Raw genomic sequence first — 17,871 nt, 5'->3', positions numbered from 1 at the left:
ACATGTTCTCTGTTTATGCTCCTGGTTTTGGTTTGTTTGTATATTCAGTGTTTCATTTAATAAACTTATATATATTCATTTACTCCGGTTCTCCTCCTCCATCTCCACTCCTCAACCCACCAGACTGTGACAGAACGACGGACCTAAAACTGAAGATGAATCGGGCTGAGGCAGACCTGGTGAGACTGCGGCAGGGCGGTCAGAGTTTGGAACGGTATGTGGCGGATTTTGTCGAGCTCTCACATCAGGTGGGCTGGCCCGATGCCTCTCTCGGTGCCGTGTTTCTGATGGGACTGAATGATGAGACGATTTGTTGCGATTCTCCTGCCTGTAATTTCTCCTTGATCGAACTGATCAATCTCATTCTTGATTTAAATTGCTCTGATTTTGAACTTGAAGTAAAGAGTGTCAGGTCTCATCGTTCGGTCCCCTCTGAAACACGTCACGTCGGGTCAGCCTGTTCTAAGCCGAGAATCCCCACATACCGTGCCAACGGATCGGACTGCCAGCCCAGTCTCCAATCTCCAGTCATCTTCCAAAGCTCCGCTGCTGTCCTCAGCCCGAGGCCTCCTCCCCGCGCTCTAGTCTGCCGGCCGCCGCCCAGCGCTCAAGCCCAGTACCTCAGGCTTCCTCTCCGCGATCAAGCCTGTCAGCCGCCGAGCCGGCGCCAGCTCACAAGATGGCCGCCACGCCAGCGCACAAGATGGCCGCAATGCCCGAGTCTGCACGCAAGATGGCCACTATGCCCGAGTCTGCAAGTAAGATGGCTACTACAATGCCAGAGTCTGTTCACAAGATGGCCACCATGTTACTAGCTGCCCTCAAGATGGCTGCCACGCCAGAGTCTGCAAGCAAGATGGCTGCCACGCCGGAGTCTGCAAGCAAGATGGCCGCCAAACCCGAATCCCTGGCCAAGATGGCCGTTGATCCTGAGTTCCCGGCCAAGACGGCCGCCAAACTTGAGTCCCTGGCCAAGATGGCCGCCGTTCCTGAGTTCCCGGCCAAGATGGCCGCCAAGCCTGAATCCCCGGCCAAGATGGCCGTTGATCCTGAGTCCCCGGCCAAGATGGCCGCCAAGCCTGAGTCCCCGGCCAAGATGGCCACCAAGCCTGAGTCTGCACCCAAAAAGACTACCGCCAAGTCAGAGTCTCCGCTGGTTCCGCCCAGCCTCCCAGAGTCTCCGCTGGTTCCGCCCAGCCCTCCAGTGACCGCGCCGCCAGAGTGCCCTCCAGTGACCGCTCGCCCAGAGCTTGCTGCTTCAGTGTCTCCGCTGGAGACGCCCAGCCCTCCTGAATCTCCGCTGGGGTCGTCCAGCCGTCCAGAGCCCGCTCCTCAAGAGCGCCGTCCAGAGCCCGCTCCTCAAGAGCGCCATCCAGAGCCCGCTCCTAAAGAGCCAGCGCACCCTCCAGAGCCGGAGCTCTCTCCTGCGCGCCCTCTAGAGCCGGAGCTCTCTCCTGCGTGCCCTTCCGTGCTCTCCTGGGTGGACTATGCCCTAGGTTCCCCCAAGAAAATTTGGGGGGGGGGCTACTCCCCTGATCAGCCATGGCCACCTGGACTGTTTACTCGGCCATGGCCACCTGGACTGTTTACCCGGCCATGGCCACCTGGACTGTTTACTCGGCCATGGCTTCCTGAGCCCCCAGATCCGCCATGGCCTCCTGAACTATTGACCCGGCCATGGCTTCCTGAGCCCCCAGATCCGCCATGGCCCCCCGCACTGTTTACCCGGCCATGGCTTCCTGATCCCCCAGACCCGCCATGGCCTATTGGACTGTATGCCCTGGAGACCGCCCCTGTATCCTGTGTTCCCTGTATCCCTGTCTAGCGGTCTCCAGGGCGCCCACCCTCCCTCCCCAATGGATGTTAGACGGCGCGAGACGCGCCTTTTGGGGAGGGGGGTGTAATGTCAGTATTTTGTCTCTGTTCTGTTCTGTTTTCCCTATGTTTTTCCCCTTCTGTTTCTAGTCCATATGGTTTAGTCCTTGTCTCCCCCTTTTGGTTTGTGTTTAATTGGTTCAGTCTTGCCCATATTTGTATTTCCCCCTCGTCATCTCATTATCTTGTTTGTTACCACGCCCTATGTTCAGTGTATTTAATTATGTGTCTCTCACTCCCGTTAGTCCGTCGATAACGTTACATGTTCTCTGTTTATGCTCCTGGTTTTGGTTTGTTTGTATATTCAGTGTTTCATTTAATAAACTTATATATATTCATTTACTCCGGTTCTCCTCCTCCATCTCCACTCCTTGCCCTTAGTTAAGGTCAGTGTTCATGACTCCACCATAAGAAAGAGACTGGGCAAAAATGGCCTGCATGGCAGAGTTCCAAGACGAAAACCGCTGCTGAGCAAATAGAACATAAAGGCTTGTCTCAGTTTTGCCAGAACACATCTTGATGATCCCCAAGACTTTTGGGAAAATACTCTGTGGACTGACGAGACAAAAGTTGAACTTTTTGGAAGGTGTGTGTCCCATTACATCTGGCATAAAAGTAACACATCATTTCAGAAAAAGAACATCATACCAACAGTAAAATATGGTGGTGGTAGTGTGATGGTCTGGGGCTGTTTTGCTGCTTCTAGACCTGGAAGACTTGCTGTGATTAATGGAACCATGAATTCTGCTGTCTACCAAAAAATCCTGAAGGACAATGTCCGGCCATCTGTTCATGACCTCAAGCTGAAGCGAACTTGGGTTCTGCAGCAGGACAATGATCCAAAACACATCAGCAAATCCACCTCTGAATGGCTGAAGAAAAACAAAATGAAGACTTTGGAGTGGCCTAGTCAAAGTCCTGACCTGAATCCTATTGAGATGCTGTGGCAAGACCTTAAAAAGGCGGTTCATGCTCGAAAACCCTCCAATGTGGCTGAATTACAACAATTCTGCTAAGATGAGTGGGCCAAAATTCCAGCACAGCGCTGTAACAGACTGATTGCAAGTTATCGCAAACGCTTGATTGCAGTTGTTGCTGCTAAGGGTGGCCCAACCAGTTATTAAGTTTAGGGGGCAAACACTTTTTCACACAGGTCCATGTGGGTTTGGATTTTGTTTTCCCTTCATAATAAAAAAAAAACTTAATTCAAAAACTGCATGTTTTGTTTACTTGTGTTATCTTTGATTAATATTTAAATTAGTTTGATGATCTGAAACATTGAAGTGTGACAAACATGCAAAAAAAAAAAAATCAGGAAGGGGGCCAACACTTTTTCACACCACTGTATATCAATCTAGATTAGATCATGAATGATTTGCACAAACATAGACGCATTTAGGCAGATCGGGGAGTGCATTGCCTTCAGAAACGAAAGTAATCCTCTGCTACTTCAGTGGCTCAGATGTAGGGAGTAAATGAAGACTGCTGTGTTCATTATTACATCCAACAAAAAAGCACCTCAATTGCTTATGAGACATTCTTGTCTACCTCTGCTCAGGCGTTGAAACAATTCTGGACTGTTCACAGCTCACTCAGGGCGGGTGCGTAAATCCCAAAATGCTTTGAGATTTATAAAAAAAAGCACTGGGTGGACTTTTATCATTATAGGGTGGTTGTGCACACACCCTGCAAACACACAGTTATGTTCAAACAACATGTAAATGTGAATATTGCATCCAAAAACCTCTTTAATCTTTTTCAAGCATAAAGGAGCAACCGTCCATAACTAAATTGTAATAGTTTTTCTGAGCTATCAGATATTCTGAGGAGTTGAGACAAATCAGGAAACTTTTTTATGAAGCAATCTTTAGTAGTAGAAGTGTCGGTATACTTTTTACCCGTTTGATACCATGTCTAAAATGGAATAATGAGAAATGGAAAGATGGCTTGTGTGTTTTTTTTGTTGTTTTTTTTTTCGTTTCGTTTAATAAACATAAAATTAGATTTCACCTTGATTTCTCATTTTTCAATTTTGGTTTACAAAATGATTTATGGCTTTGATATTCCATTCCCAGCAACATTGATTCCATGTGACTATAATAAGTCTAAAGTATGATTACAACAATGAGTGAATCATGACACATGGTCTAACTCCAACAGAGTTGTGAATCTCTATAAATGCTAATCCTAATGCATCTTTTTCATTATCTACATGGATATTAAAGACAACAAATCACCAACAATTAAAACTTTATCTGCAGCAAGTACTAACTTAATACAAAATAACCAAATTCTTTGATAAAGTCCGTATTGTGCCCTGGTGTCATGTATACAGTAGCCAGTACAAATGTCAAAAGAGATTTACCATTTACACTTGTTAAACTAGATAACATTATGTAAAGCACTATCACTTCAAAATAATTATGCTTGAAACCAGACCTCTGAGAAAAAAACTGAAAATATTACTATAATAAAACGTAGCAACAACTTCTTCTTTACCTTTTTTGGTGCCACTCATATTTATAAAAGCACCCTTGGGGGTAGACTTGTTTAAAGTAAATGGTTTTTGCCAGGTTTCTGTCATAACAGAGCACATCTATACGTTATTATCTGTTTTTTTTTTTTTAATTATTATTAATTAAATTATTACGCTTACATGGGTTCAGGAATTTTTTGTATTTACTAGGTAAAGAAACAGACATACACTGTAACAAATTGCTGTAAAAATTACAGCAATATTTTACAGCAGCGGGTTGTATTTCTTATAATACAGCCAATACAGCATATTGCTGTAAACCGCAATGCATTCTGGTAAATTTCAAATCTAAAGAGGCGGGATTATCTTTAACGGTCGACATTTGGGAGCAGCAAGAAGAACGATTCATAACTGTGGTAAGTAAGTGTCTTATTTCTGTTTTATTTTTCATAATTTGTAACTGTATTAGAATATTAAAGAATATAAGGTGTCATAAACATTCGCGGTAACCGCAGATTAACGAATCCTCCGTCCGCGGAGCACGAGAGAGACTTGTGCGGGGATTCGGCACTGCAGTCGCGGAAGGATTACACACACATTCCCCTGCCTTATATCGGCTATAGGCGTAACATCTCTGGGTTCCTACGTTAAGAATTACAAGCTTCATTGGCAAAAGATGTGATTCACGGCGACGTCGTGCTGATCAGCACACTTTCTCGTGATTATTTTATGATGTACAACAAATTTGCACAGGCAGCCATCTGTTAACACGGGCACCGAAATAAAACGCGTATTTAGGGCTCGCGATTCGCGGTCAGCCGCTCACGGAGGATGTGTGTCACGTAAACTCTGAACGGTGCTGTTAAAGTGGTTAACGTAAGCAGTGAGATGTACTAGCACCTTTGATAACTTGCTTATTCGCTTATTGTTTGAATGTAACGTTAATGCTTTTTGCTAACTTTGATTTGAAGAATGCCTTAATCCAGCCCATTGTCCTGTCTGGCCTGTTCGCAGCATATTACATATTCTGGACTAACGTTATCAAGAGGAGACAGACGGAGTTTTGGAGTTCATACAAAGGTAATAGTTGCATTCTAACAATCTGAGTACCTGCATTTTACATGTAGATATGATAGAATATGTTTCTCAACTCAAGTAGAGAGAGTTTTTTTAGGGAGAATAATTCAGATGTACAAAAGCTAAAACTAATGTGAATTACATATTGTCTGCTTCCTGACTGTTTTGTAGATATTTATCCTGAGAGAAAAACAAAGAAGTTGAAAGGAAAAGACCCATCTAAAACGACAGAACACAGAAGAAACCAGCAGAAGTGAACCCAAGTTACCAGTTTTCTTTGCAATGCGAAGGATTTTCAGCAGAATTACTGACATGTAAGTACACATACACCAAGATCTTTTTCCTTTTATTATGTTATTTTATCCTTTATCTACACTAGCGTTCAAAAGTTTGTGATCAGTAGGTTTTATGTTTTGAAATAAGTATCTTCTGCTCATAAAGGCTGCATTTAATTGATAAAAAATACAGAAAAAACTATAATGTTGTGAAATATTATTAAAATGTTTTATCCATTTTAATATACTTAAAAATGTAATTTATTTCTGAATTTTCAGCATCAATACACTAGTCTTCTAATTACTCCAATGTCCTTTAGTGATCCTTTAGAAATTATTGTATATGCTGATTTATTATCAATGTTAGAAGCAATTGTGCTGTTTAATATTTTTATTAACCTGTGATACTTTTTTCAGGAATCTTATATATTATACTTATATATAGTATGTTACATTGAAATTGATTGTAAAGATTTATATTTTTAGATAAAATGTATATTTTAAATAACTGCTGTTCTTTGAAACTTATTCATCAAAGAATCCTGAAAAAGTATCACAGGCTCCAAAACATACACTGACAACATTGACAATAACATTGACAATAAATCAGGATATTGATAATAAATGAGAATGATCTCTGAAAGATCATGCAACACTGGTGTAATGATGCTGAACATTCAGCTTTGCATCTCAGAAATAAATTATATTTGAAAGTATAGTAAAATATAAAACTTGTAATAACTTGTAAAAATTGTAATATTTTTCACAATTTTAGTGTTTTACTGTTTAATATCATACTGATCTAACTGTAACAATCATCACTCTCTCTGCCTTTGACTGTATCTGTCATCCCTCTGTCTTTGTCTGACTGTATCATTGTTTTGTAAAATATCTAATGTATTGCCCTTTTTGTTCTTTTATATATTTTTTTAGCCACTCTGCATCCTGGGCTGGAACAGCATCTGGATCTGAACTGTTCTCCTTTTTCGATCAGAAGTTTTTTTGGACTCACTTGAGGGCTTGTTGTTTGGCCATGTTGGACTGTCCATGAAGTTGTGAAAATTCATCACTGTCTTTATGGTATTTCGAACCATTTAATTATAACCATGTTGGTTAACTTGATGTTGGTTTCAACTTTGGCTAAATATTGGTTAACCTTAATATTTAGCAGCGTAATATGTTTCAAGTAAATATTTTCATGCCCAATTTATTTTGGAATTCAGAATAATACTGAATACACTGTTCTATGACATTTCTTTCATGCAAATTTGAGAGTTAATAAATAAGAGATTTTTTAAATAAAATTGGACCTGTTTATCAAGATTAAGATGTGTCAAATTATTATTATTTTTGTTTTTATTAAATAATAGGTGCACTGAGTTTCATACTATACAACACTTTATGCAGTTAAATATTGTTTAAAGCTTATGCAGTTAATAAATTGTTTAAATTGCTAGTCATTATTATTCAGCAATCTGGAAAATAAATACTGCAAATAAAGAATATACAAATTAAAGTAGTACAATATTTTTACAGTGAAACGTTATTTAATGATTTCCAGTACACTTGTAAAATTGCAAACTATTGCTGCAATTTCACAGTAGCAGCTTTAAATAATGTATATATCGTTGCTAGTATATATATACAGAAAATTGCTGTATTTTAACAGTAAAACTGTAGTTAATCATTTACAGTGCACTTGTAAAAATTTACAGTATTGCTGGCAACCAAAGTTGCCAGTAACTTGCTGTAAATTTTACAGTAAAACTGTAGTTAATCATTTACAGTGCACTTGTAAAAATTTACAGTATTGCTGGCAACCAAAGTTGCCAGTAACTTGCTGTAAATTTTACAGTAAAACTGTAGTTAATCATTTACAGTGCACTTGTAAAAATTTACAGTATTGCTGGCAACCAAAGTTGCCAGTAACTTGCTGTAAATTTTACAGTAAATTTTTTACAGTGTAGTCTTTATAGTATGATCTATAATTGAAAAAGTCACTATGTGCTGAGACTTTTGTGATGTGAGTTGGCTAGCAGACCTAGTTTTCTGACCTTGGCCCCAGTTGGTCAAGTGCTATCACTAAGAGTATATGCCTTATTTTAAGAGATAAGAGTTGCATCACCCCCAGGAAGGAACACCTGAACAGGTCAGGTCTGCCCCAAAAACTTCAGTTGTTTATAAAATCCATGTTATTCTGTGGACATCACTTAGACATCCAGCCACTGAGTGATGACAGTCTGCTATGCGTCTTATCAACATGTTAAGCAGGGAGAGGGCCTGACACCATACTTGAAGGTCCCACACATCTTTAAGGTTATTTTTAGTAATCTCACTAAAAATGGCAAAGTCAGATATCATTAGCGCCAACATGAATAACAATCTTAGCATTAAGTTTAGCATTAGCCACCACTTTAAAATATGCCAAGATTATATTATATTAGATTAGATTAGATTCAACTTTATTGTCATTACACATGTACAAGTACAAGGCAACGAAATGCAGTTTAGGTCTAACCAGGAGTGCAATAAGCAGCAAGTGCAGGATATAGGTATAATTTATAAGTTATAAGTGCACTAATGGGAGATATGTACAGGGAGAAACTATGGAAATTATTTACAGATGAAAGTATTGTGGACATAATTTACAGGCGCTATTAACAAGTAGAATGTACAAGCAGAGGAGCATAGTATGCAGGTTGTTGTTAACTATAATCAGGAATTGCAGATTGATACGAACATAATATACAGGTAGCTGATTACTAAAGCAGGAATTAACAAATAATAATTGACAAATGTATAGATACATATCAAAAATTTACAAAATGGAAATGTGCATTTACAAATGGATATGTACAGTGTAGTGCAACAGATTAAGTAGTGCAATGGTAATGGGGAGACTGTAGGGGTGTGTGGAGTGGGGGGGGGCAAAGGTGTCAGTGGGGGGCAGAGTTCAATAAGGAGACAGCTCTGGGAAAGAAGCTGTTCCTCAGTCTGCTGGTTCTAGTCTTTGGGCATCTGAAGCGCCTGCCGGAGACAGGCAGGAGAGAAAACAGTTTGTGGGCGGGGTGAGAGGAATCCTTAAGAATACTGCGTGCTCGACGCAAACAGTGTTTCTTCTGAATGTCCTCAATGGATGGGAGTGGAGTCCCTATGATGCGTTGGGCAGTTTTCACCACCCGCTGCAGTTCCTTACGCTCCACAACAGAGCAGCTTCCGTTCCAGACTGTGACACAGATCGTAAGGATGCTTTCTATCGTGCAGTGATAGAAGTTCACCAGGATGGCTGAGGACAGCTGGTTCTTCTTAAGTGTTCTCAAGAAGAAGAGGCGATGGTGAGCCTTCTTGACCAGGCCGGAGGTGTTGGTAGTCCAGGAAAGGTCCTCTGAAATGTGGGTCCCCAGGAACTTAAAGGATGAAACAGACTCAACAGTCATCCCATTGATGTGGATGGGATCATGTGAGCCTCTTCTTCCCTTCCTGAAGTCCACAATGAGCTCCTTGGTTTTGGTGGTGTTAAGGAGCAGATTATTGTCTGTGCACCACGTGGCCAGGTGCTGAATCTCCTCCCTGTAGGCAGTCTCATCGTTGTTGCTGATGAGACCGATCACCGTAGTGTCGTCTGCAAACTTGATGATGGTGTTAGATCCATACACAGGCCTGCAGTCGTGGGTGAAGAGGGAGTAGAGAAAGGGGCTCAGCACACAGCCCTGTGGTACACCAGTGTTCAGTGTGACGGTAGTGGAACAGATGTGACCTGATCTAACATGCTGAGGTCTGTCAGTCAGAAAATCCATAACCCAGTTGCAAAGTGAGGTGTTAACGTCTAGGTCTCTAAGTTTAGTGATTAACTTAGATGGTCTGACAGTGTTGAATGCTGAGCTGAAATCAACAAACAGCATTCGTGCATAAGTGTGTGTATTGTCCAGGTGTGTGAGTACAGAGTGCAGCGCTATGGAGACTGCATCATCTGTGCTCCTATTGCCACGGTAGGCAAACTGGTGTGGGTCCAGTGTGGATTGGAGGGAGCCCTTGAGGTGTGAGAGGACCAGCCACTCGAAGCACTTCATAATGATGGGTGTGAGTGCTACAGGGCGGTAGTCGTTCAGGCATGTTGGGTTGGAGTGTTTCGGCACTAGCACAATGGAGGTGGATTTAAAACATGCTGGTACAGCTGCTTGGGCAAGGGACATGTTAAAAATGTCTGTGAATACCCCAGCGAGTTGCTCTGCACATGCCCTCAGTACACGGCCAGGGATACCGTCTGGTCCAGCAGCCTTGCGCGTGTTGATCCGACTCAGTGCGGCGTAGACGTCTGAAGAGGCAAGTGTGATGGGTGAGTGGTCGGTTGAGGGAGTGATTTTGGTGGCAGTGTCTATATTGTCTCTCTCAAAGCGAGCATAAAAGTCATTAAGCTCATTCAGGAAGAAGACATTGGTGGCTGTGGGGGTGGAGTGGCTAGGTTTGTAGTCACTGATGGCCTGAATGCCCTGCCACATGCGTCGAGGGTCAGAATTAGAAAAGTGCTCCTCTAGCTTAAGTTTGTAGCAGTGCTTGGCCTATTTGATGCCCCTCTTCAGATTTGCCCTGGAAGTGCTGTAGGCCTGTGCATCACCTGATCTAAAGGCAGTGTTGCGTGCTTTCAGCAGGAGACGCACTTCCTTGTTCATCCATGGTTTCTGATTTGGGTATGTGGTGATCTGTTTCTGGGTTGTAACACTGTCTATGGTAGTATTAATGTAATCCAGAACAGAGGAAGTGTAGCTGTCAATGTTCGTGTGAGAGCCACAGGTGGCCTGAGAAACAAATATACTCCAGTCTGTGTGTAGAAACCTGTCCTGGAGTGTGAAGTCTACCCCCGCTGGCCACACTTTGATGGTCTTCACTGATGGCTTCACACGGTTGATGAGGGGTGAGTATTTGGGGGTGAGGAACAAAGAAAGGTGGTCTGATTGTCCCAAGTGGGGGACGGGGGACACGGTATAAGCATCAGCCATGTTTGTGTATACATGGTCTAAAGTTTTATTTCCTCTGGTGTGGCAGAAAACGTTTTGATGAAATTTGGGGAGTACTGTCTTTAAGTTTGAGTGATTAAAATCCCCCGCAACAATAAATGCAGCCTCCGGGTGAGCAGTTTGTTGTTTGCTGATGGCCGCATGAAGTTCATTCAAAGCAAGCTTGGCATCAGCATCGGGAGGAATGTAAGCAGCTGTTATTATGGTGGAGGTGAACTCCCGCGGCAGATAAAACGGTCTACACTTAACCATGAGAAACTCTAGGTTAGCTGAGCAGTGTCTCCCAATAGTAACAGAGTTCGTGCACCAAGCTTTGTTAACATAAATGCACAATCCTCCGCCTCTGGTCTTACCAGAGTCATCCGCCGTTCTGTCTGCCCGGAATGTGTGAAGCTCAGCTAGAGCAATAGCACTGTCCGATACATCGCTGTTTAGCCATGTTTCAGTGAAGATCATGACATTGCAGTTCAAAAGTCTCTTGCTGTGTTTGATGCGGAGTCGAATCTCGTCCATTTTGTTCACCAGCAATCGTACATTAGCGAGGAAAATGCTGGGTAAAGAGAGCCGGTGTGGTGTTAGCTTTAGCTTAGCTCTAAGTCCTCCACGCTTCCCCCGTCTTTGTTTACGGTCGCGTTGCCGCCTTCGAGCACTTCCGCCCGGCCGGGTAGAGTGCGCAGCCGTAGGTGTTCTGGTGATCTCAGGGACGAGTTGAAGATTACTGATAAAACTGTCGGGAATGTACAAACCAATATCCAAAAGCTCTTGTCGGGTGTACGATGTAAAGGCACGAATGTTCTGTACGAACTGACCCGAGATGAGCAAGTAAAATACTGCAAATTTTCAGAAACTGGAGAGACACTGAGCCTCGCGATGTGTACGCGCCGCCATCTTGGTCGTAGAGCTTATATGAGCTTCCAGTAAACATTGGAATATGGTACCTTTCAACAGGAGTAGAAGTGGAATAGAAGTGTTGAGCGTGTGAGCTGTAGCAGCTCACATAAATTCACTTTTGTTACTTAGAAACAAGATATAACAAACACTTATTGTTGCCTGGTATGGACAAAAATTGTATTTAAAAAAATTGTAATTGTAAAAAATTGTATTGATATAGTTATAGGTGTCGTTGTCGTTCTTGGCCTATGGGGCTGTCATGTGATTAACGAACCACTTGGACCCAATAACTCGACAGGTGAACTAATCATTTCTGTTTCCCGTACAAAATCTATAAGAGGTTTGATTTTTTGGCAAAAATATAATACATACTTTACCTTGAGTACAATCATCATCCATCAAAACTTTACTAGCGCAACACTGCTTTATCTAACTAAGAAATGTCGTTTGCATATAATATCGAATTTCACACAGCGCAGCGAGAAACGGCTGCTCTGAAACAATCATAGGCCATAGGCCAAGTTGAACACACGCTGAACTGAAATCTGGATGTGAGTCACTATTCTCTCTGCCATCTCTAATGAAATTGGCTGTCTCTTTTGGTTCTTCCAGGATTGGTCATGATCAAGGTGATTCCCATAATGAGACACCTCATTTATTATGAGAGAATCACAGGGTTTCACAAATAACCTAAAGTTAGTTTTTTTGCATTGTATTCTTCTCAGGTTATTTTAGCATCTGCTGCAGTTTATAACATAATGTTGTTATATTCTCATCTTCAATTCTGTTATTTCATACCTGTTATTTGGTAATTAAAAAACAAAACAGCATTTTCAATTTTCTTTCAAAATTGTTTTTATCTCTTAAAGGTGAGGTGTATAATTTCTAATGTTAAAAATATGTTCTCCTCTCCTAGATAATAAGGCAAATACAAGTAAGCTATTGGTAGGTTGATAGGTTGAATAGGTTAAATTTATGTGGGTTGTACATAATTCTGTAGCACTACATTGCTCTGTTGGTTGTAGTATGAAAGCAACATTGGCTCAACCAAAAGGTTTACCTGTCTGTCCTATTCGATCATTGGGGAAACTTGTTCATAAATAGACGTTTTATATTTCTATTTTAAATTCCATTGGTAGTGCAGAAATGTACACTTTATGTTTAAAGACAACAAAGATTGCACTTGATTGATAAATTGTCTGATAATAATCCCAACTCTAATCTGTTACTTTTCCTCACCTCTACAGATTCTACCAACAGTGACTCAGCTAAATCTAAGGTAAGATCAGCATCTAAAATGAACTACTTTTTTTTTAATTTAGAAAATGTACTACTAATAAATATTTTCTAGTGTGTATACTGCATTATTTTTATTATGTGTATTTTATTATTATTAATATTATTATTTATTGTTTTGTAGTTAACAATGGCAAGCATAGCTGTTTTTCCTTGAATGTTGTGAAATGTTTTTCATATAATGTTTTCATTTTAGTTGTTAATGTGTGAAATATTCCACATACTGTAGTATCCAAGTCTAAGACTAAAAAACTTTTATTATAAATGTTTTTCATAAGAAATGTAATCATAATAATTTACATTTGAAAATGTTTAACTGAAAAATGAACATGCATTTTAGCATGTTTTAGTATTGAATGTCTTATATACATTTTGTTTTATAGCTGCATGAACTTTACAGGTTTGTGTCAGACTAACTTGATTAGTTACATTATAAGTGACAGTTGAGTCACTTCAAGTACAGAATCTAAAATATTTTTGATTTATTTAACATCATGGCTTTGCTTTGTTTTTCATTTTAGAAAATCCTAAAATGTTGTTTTGTTACCAGGTTTGTTTAAACAATTTTGAAAGCCAGTTTTATATGGGCTTATTTTTGTGCCAATAAGAATGAATGTAACTTTATAAAACTGAACATAACTTTCCAAGAAACGATCAAAAATATGCCACTGCAAAAGAAGAAAAACACAATGAAAATGAAAAAATGAACTCAGTCGCACAATTTTAACATGCTCTTCAAATATGCTTCATTCTTTGTTAATGATTCTCAAAGAATCGTTTTCGCGAATCATGGATTCTGAATGCGTTGCCACAGCTTTCGCTTACGCTTCGCAAATTTTCGTTTGCTGTTTTGGCACAAACCTCTCGTGGGGGCGGGCTTAACAGTGATCTACTCTGATTGGCTAATGAGCTTTTGATGGACAGTTGCTCTCTGACCTGGAAGCACAGACGGTGACGTCAGTGGCACGCATATTGGAAAGTTGTTGCGGTGTGCAATACATCGTGCTTTGTTTATATTAAGCATTAATGTTATTAGTATTTCACCTACGGTCGTCTCTTAGTTTCTAAAGATGAGCTCCCAGGAGAGACACGGAGCGGCATCATCTTCCACCTCAGCTTGTCCCTCAGGGCAGCTTAAAGGGGACGTTCTAAAACGCTTAACCCTCTGGGGTTCTTCGGTCACTTTTGACCGGAATTTTTTAAATAAAAAATTTTTAAAAATCGTAGCTTCATCGGAATGGTATGAAACCTGGTGACTTTTATGGTACTTGGTATATGAACACACAAAAAAATTGGGGACAGGATTGGAAAAGTCTAAGTGGTCGTAAAAAAAATAGTCACACTCAGGGTCTTCGGGTCAAAATGACCGGCCATAGGAAATGAATGGGAAATTGGCAAAAATATGAAAATACAGAGTTTTTTTGTGCATACAATCTACAAATCAGCCACAATCCAGAAAAAAAGCACACAACTGTGAAGGGGTGACTCTCTAAAACATCAAGAGTGCAAAACACTACAATACACTCACACACACACACTTATACACACAAAAACACACGCACACACAAATGAGCGTGTGTCATTTCAAAAGCTAATTTTGGGAAATGTGTGAAATAGAAGCAATCAATGTAAGAAATAAAGCACACAACAATGAAAGCATGAGACTGTAAGCCATCAGAGTTCCAAAATAGACACACACACACACACACACACACACACACACACACACACACACACACACACACACACACAGGGAAATATGAGATTGGTGAGACTGTAACAGAGAAATGTGAGACTATGAATCAAATAAAAGGGAGACATTGGATCCAAAATGCAAAAGTCACACACCATGTCACACACACACACACACACACACACACACACACACACACACACACACACACACACACACGGAAAAAAGATTTCAAAACAAGCATCATTTGCTCAAAGTGCTATATGGAGACACTCTGTTGTGATCTGTCACAACCTGATCTGTAATCACAATTAGTATGTAAATAATATGTAATTATAGTTAGGATGATATTTAAAACAAACTTTTTTTTCCTCTATTTTTTTATTTACTATTTGACAATTGTTATACTTTTCTGTTATTTTAGATTCATGTTCATAATTGCTGTTGCCTTTTGAATAAGAGTTACTGTTCATTGAATATGTAAAAAAAGAATGCACATAATATGTAAATAGGGTTAGGATGATATTTAAAATATTTTTATTTCTCTATTTTCCATTTAATGTTTGATAATTATACTTTTGCTGTTATTTTGTTGCCCATGCTGTTGCTGTTCATAATTCCTGTGCTAAATAAGAGTTATTGTTTATTGAATTTTACAAAAAATTATTTAAATCAAAATGTTCATTATAAAAAGGTTACAAAATAAAAAAAATGGTATGACTGAAAGAACTGCATTTTTATTAAGTTAGAATTAAAACAATGGGTAACAAAATGCTTTCCATTGTTTCTCTTTCTAATGCAATGTTCTGGTTTAACTGTATTATAAAGTAAAACTGGCGCTTCAAATTACCAGTTAAACCAATCAAACAAACAAAAAACTTGGCAAATAATAAAAAAAATAGTCTTTGATAATCTAATTTTATATATTAAAATCCACAACCTGAAAAGGCATTGGCAAATATGTGCAAAAACAACTAGAATTCACAAATCCTTCTATAGAGAGCATTACATCCATCTAGTGGTTAAAATAGGATATTGCCTGGTAATTATGCTCACTACGCCACCAGATGGCACAAATCCGACTTCAAAAAATTATTTTCTATAGGCCAGGTATCTACTTTAAACTAAAATACAGCATTAATTAAAAAAGAATAAAAATTATATATATTTAAAAAAATTCTATTATATTCAATGGGAAAAAATAGATCATAATTGTTGCATAAATATTAATTATTATCATAAAATTCTGTCAAAACACGACAGAAAAAAAGAAAAAATATTATTGAACAAAAATACATTTGATTGATTTTACTGAAAAAAAAGAAATAATGATTTCAGGGCTCCGGTCACTTTTGACCGTGAGGGCCCTGAGTGTGACTGGTCGGGGAAGAACCCCAGAGGGTTAATGTGGAAAACGCTTAAGGTGGCTTACGTACGTAAAAACGACCAGGAATCCCCAAATTTCTGTCAAACCACTTGTAACAAACACTAACTACTATCAAAAGAACGAGCCCTTATTCCACAGATAAAGTGAATAATATCACGTTAAGCATTTTCTCCCCCATAGAAGCCCATTATAAGGAAACAGCTTAACGTGGTTTAATTTACCTCAACAGAGACCCGGGGAGACCAAACTTCTGTCAAATTTTACTTATAATAAATGCTTGCTGCTGTTAAAAGAACGAGCTCTTATTCAGCATATAAAGTGATCGCCTCCCATAGAAGTCCATTAAAAAAACGCTTTAACGGAGCTTAACAATGACCGGGAAAAAACAAATTTCTGTCAAACGTTACATATAAACACTTGCTGCTGTCAAAAGAATGAGATCTCATTCAGCAAATAAAGTGAATATATCACGTTAAGCGTCCCCCATAGAACTCCATAAGGAAACAGCTTAACGTGGTTTAACGTATCTTAACAACGACTGGGGAAAACCAAACTTATGTCAAATATTACTTATAATAAGTGCTTGCTGCTGTCAAAAGAATGAGATCTCATTCAGCATATAAAGTAAATAATATCACGTTAAGCTTTTTCTCCCTATAGAACTTCATTAAGGAAAAAGCTTAACATGGTTCAACTGGGGAAGACCAATCTTCTGTCAAATTTTACTTATAATAAATACTTTCTGCTGTCAAAAGAATGAGCTCTTATTCTGCATATAAAGTGAATGTATCACGTTAAGCGTCCCCCATAGATAAGGAAATAACTTAACGTGGCTTAACGTATCTTAACAACGACTGGGGAAAACCAAATTTCTGTCAAATGTTACATAATAAACACTAGCTGCTGTTAAAAGAATGAGCTCTTATTCAGCGTATAGTGAATAATATGTTACGCGTTATTCCCCATAGAAAAAAAAAACACTTTCTGCTGTCAAAAGAACATGCATAAAGAGAATAATATCAAATTACGCGTTCCCCATAGAAGTCCATTATAAGGACTCAGCTTATCCTGGTTTAGCGCACCTTAACGACTTCTGTCAAATTTTACTTATAATAAAGAAGTCATGAATTTGGACCAACTTTGCGTGCCACCACTTTCTCCAGAAATTTGTAATGTTTTACGGTGGAGAAATAAATAGAATGTTAATTCTATTCTATCGGTACAATCAATCACAAAAAAAAAAAAAACCCAGAGCTGCGGTTGGCAACAATAAATTTATTTTTAAACTCTGCTGCCAAGCTAAACATCACTGTCCCGAATTGTTTTTGTTATTTCTAAGAAGGGGAAATATATTTGACTCTCATTTCAACAGCACAAATCTAGCACAAACAAATGGCATAGTTTTGGTAAATATTTATTTTTTATGCGTGCCAACTTCACTGAGGTCTGCGCAAAGGACTGATCATTACAGACAGCTGAGACACGATAAAATGTAGGCTACCTGTCTTAACTTTCATGCTTATTACAAAATTAAACTGAACAAAATTACAATGTTCTCAATTCGTCGAAGCGTCCACGTTAAGCCGACTTCTATGTGAAACGCTTAACATATTAATTAGGCTACTTTATACGCTGAATAAGAGCTCATTCTTTTGACAGCAGCAACTGTTTATCTTATGTAGGCCTAAGATTTGACAGAAAATTGGTTTTCCCCATTCGTTGTTAAGGTATGTCAAACCAGGGAGAAAACGCTTAAGGTGATATTATACTTTATGCTGAATGAGATCTCATTCTTTTGACAGCAGCAAGTACTTATTATAAGTAATATTTCATAGAAGTTTGGTTTTCCCCAGTCGTTGTTAAGATACGTTAAACCACGTTAAGCT

At 39.4% G+C, this 17,871-nt stretch overlaps 2 protein-coding genes and 1 long non-coding RNA gene across 5 annotated transcripts in view; all 3 read left to right on the top strand.

Moving 5' to 3' along the window:
• LOC141297672 (LIM and SH3 domain protein 1-like) overlaps positions 1-17,871 on the top strand; it is a 311,981-nt gene that overhangs the window by 236,200 nt on the left and 57,910 nt on the right. The window lies entirely within an intron of this gene.
• Positions 1-17,871, top strand: part of arhgap23b (Rho GTPase activating protein 23b) — an 81,760-nt gene that overhangs the window by 56,021 nt on the left and 7,868 nt on the right. For all 3 annotated transcript variants that reach the window (XM_073828052.1, XM_073828051.1, XM_073828050.1), the window contains one exon: positions 12,857-12,888. In XM_073828052.1, the coding sequence (XP_073684153.1) occupies positions 12,857-12,888 (32 nt within the window). The remainder of the gene's footprint in view (positions 1-12,856; positions 12,889-17,871) is intronic.
• On the top strand, positions 4,693-7,030 carry LOC141297628 (uncharacterized). Its single transcript, XR_012341420.1, has 3 exons — positions 4,693-5,431; positions 5,600-5,742; positions 6,637-7,030. It is a non-coding gene; the product is annotated as an uncharacterized lncRNA (long non-coding RNA).

This window comes from Garra rufa, chromosome 22, assembly GCF_049309525.1.
Source record: "Garra rufa chromosome 22, GarRuf1.0, whole genome shotgun sequence".
Classification (NCBI taxonomy): domain Eukaryota; kingdom Metazoa; phylum Chordata; class Actinopteri; order Cypriniformes; family Cyprinidae; genus Garra; species Garra rufa.
Note: the sequence above shows the minus strand (reverse complement) of the source record. Positions and strands in the feature narration are given on the sequence as shown.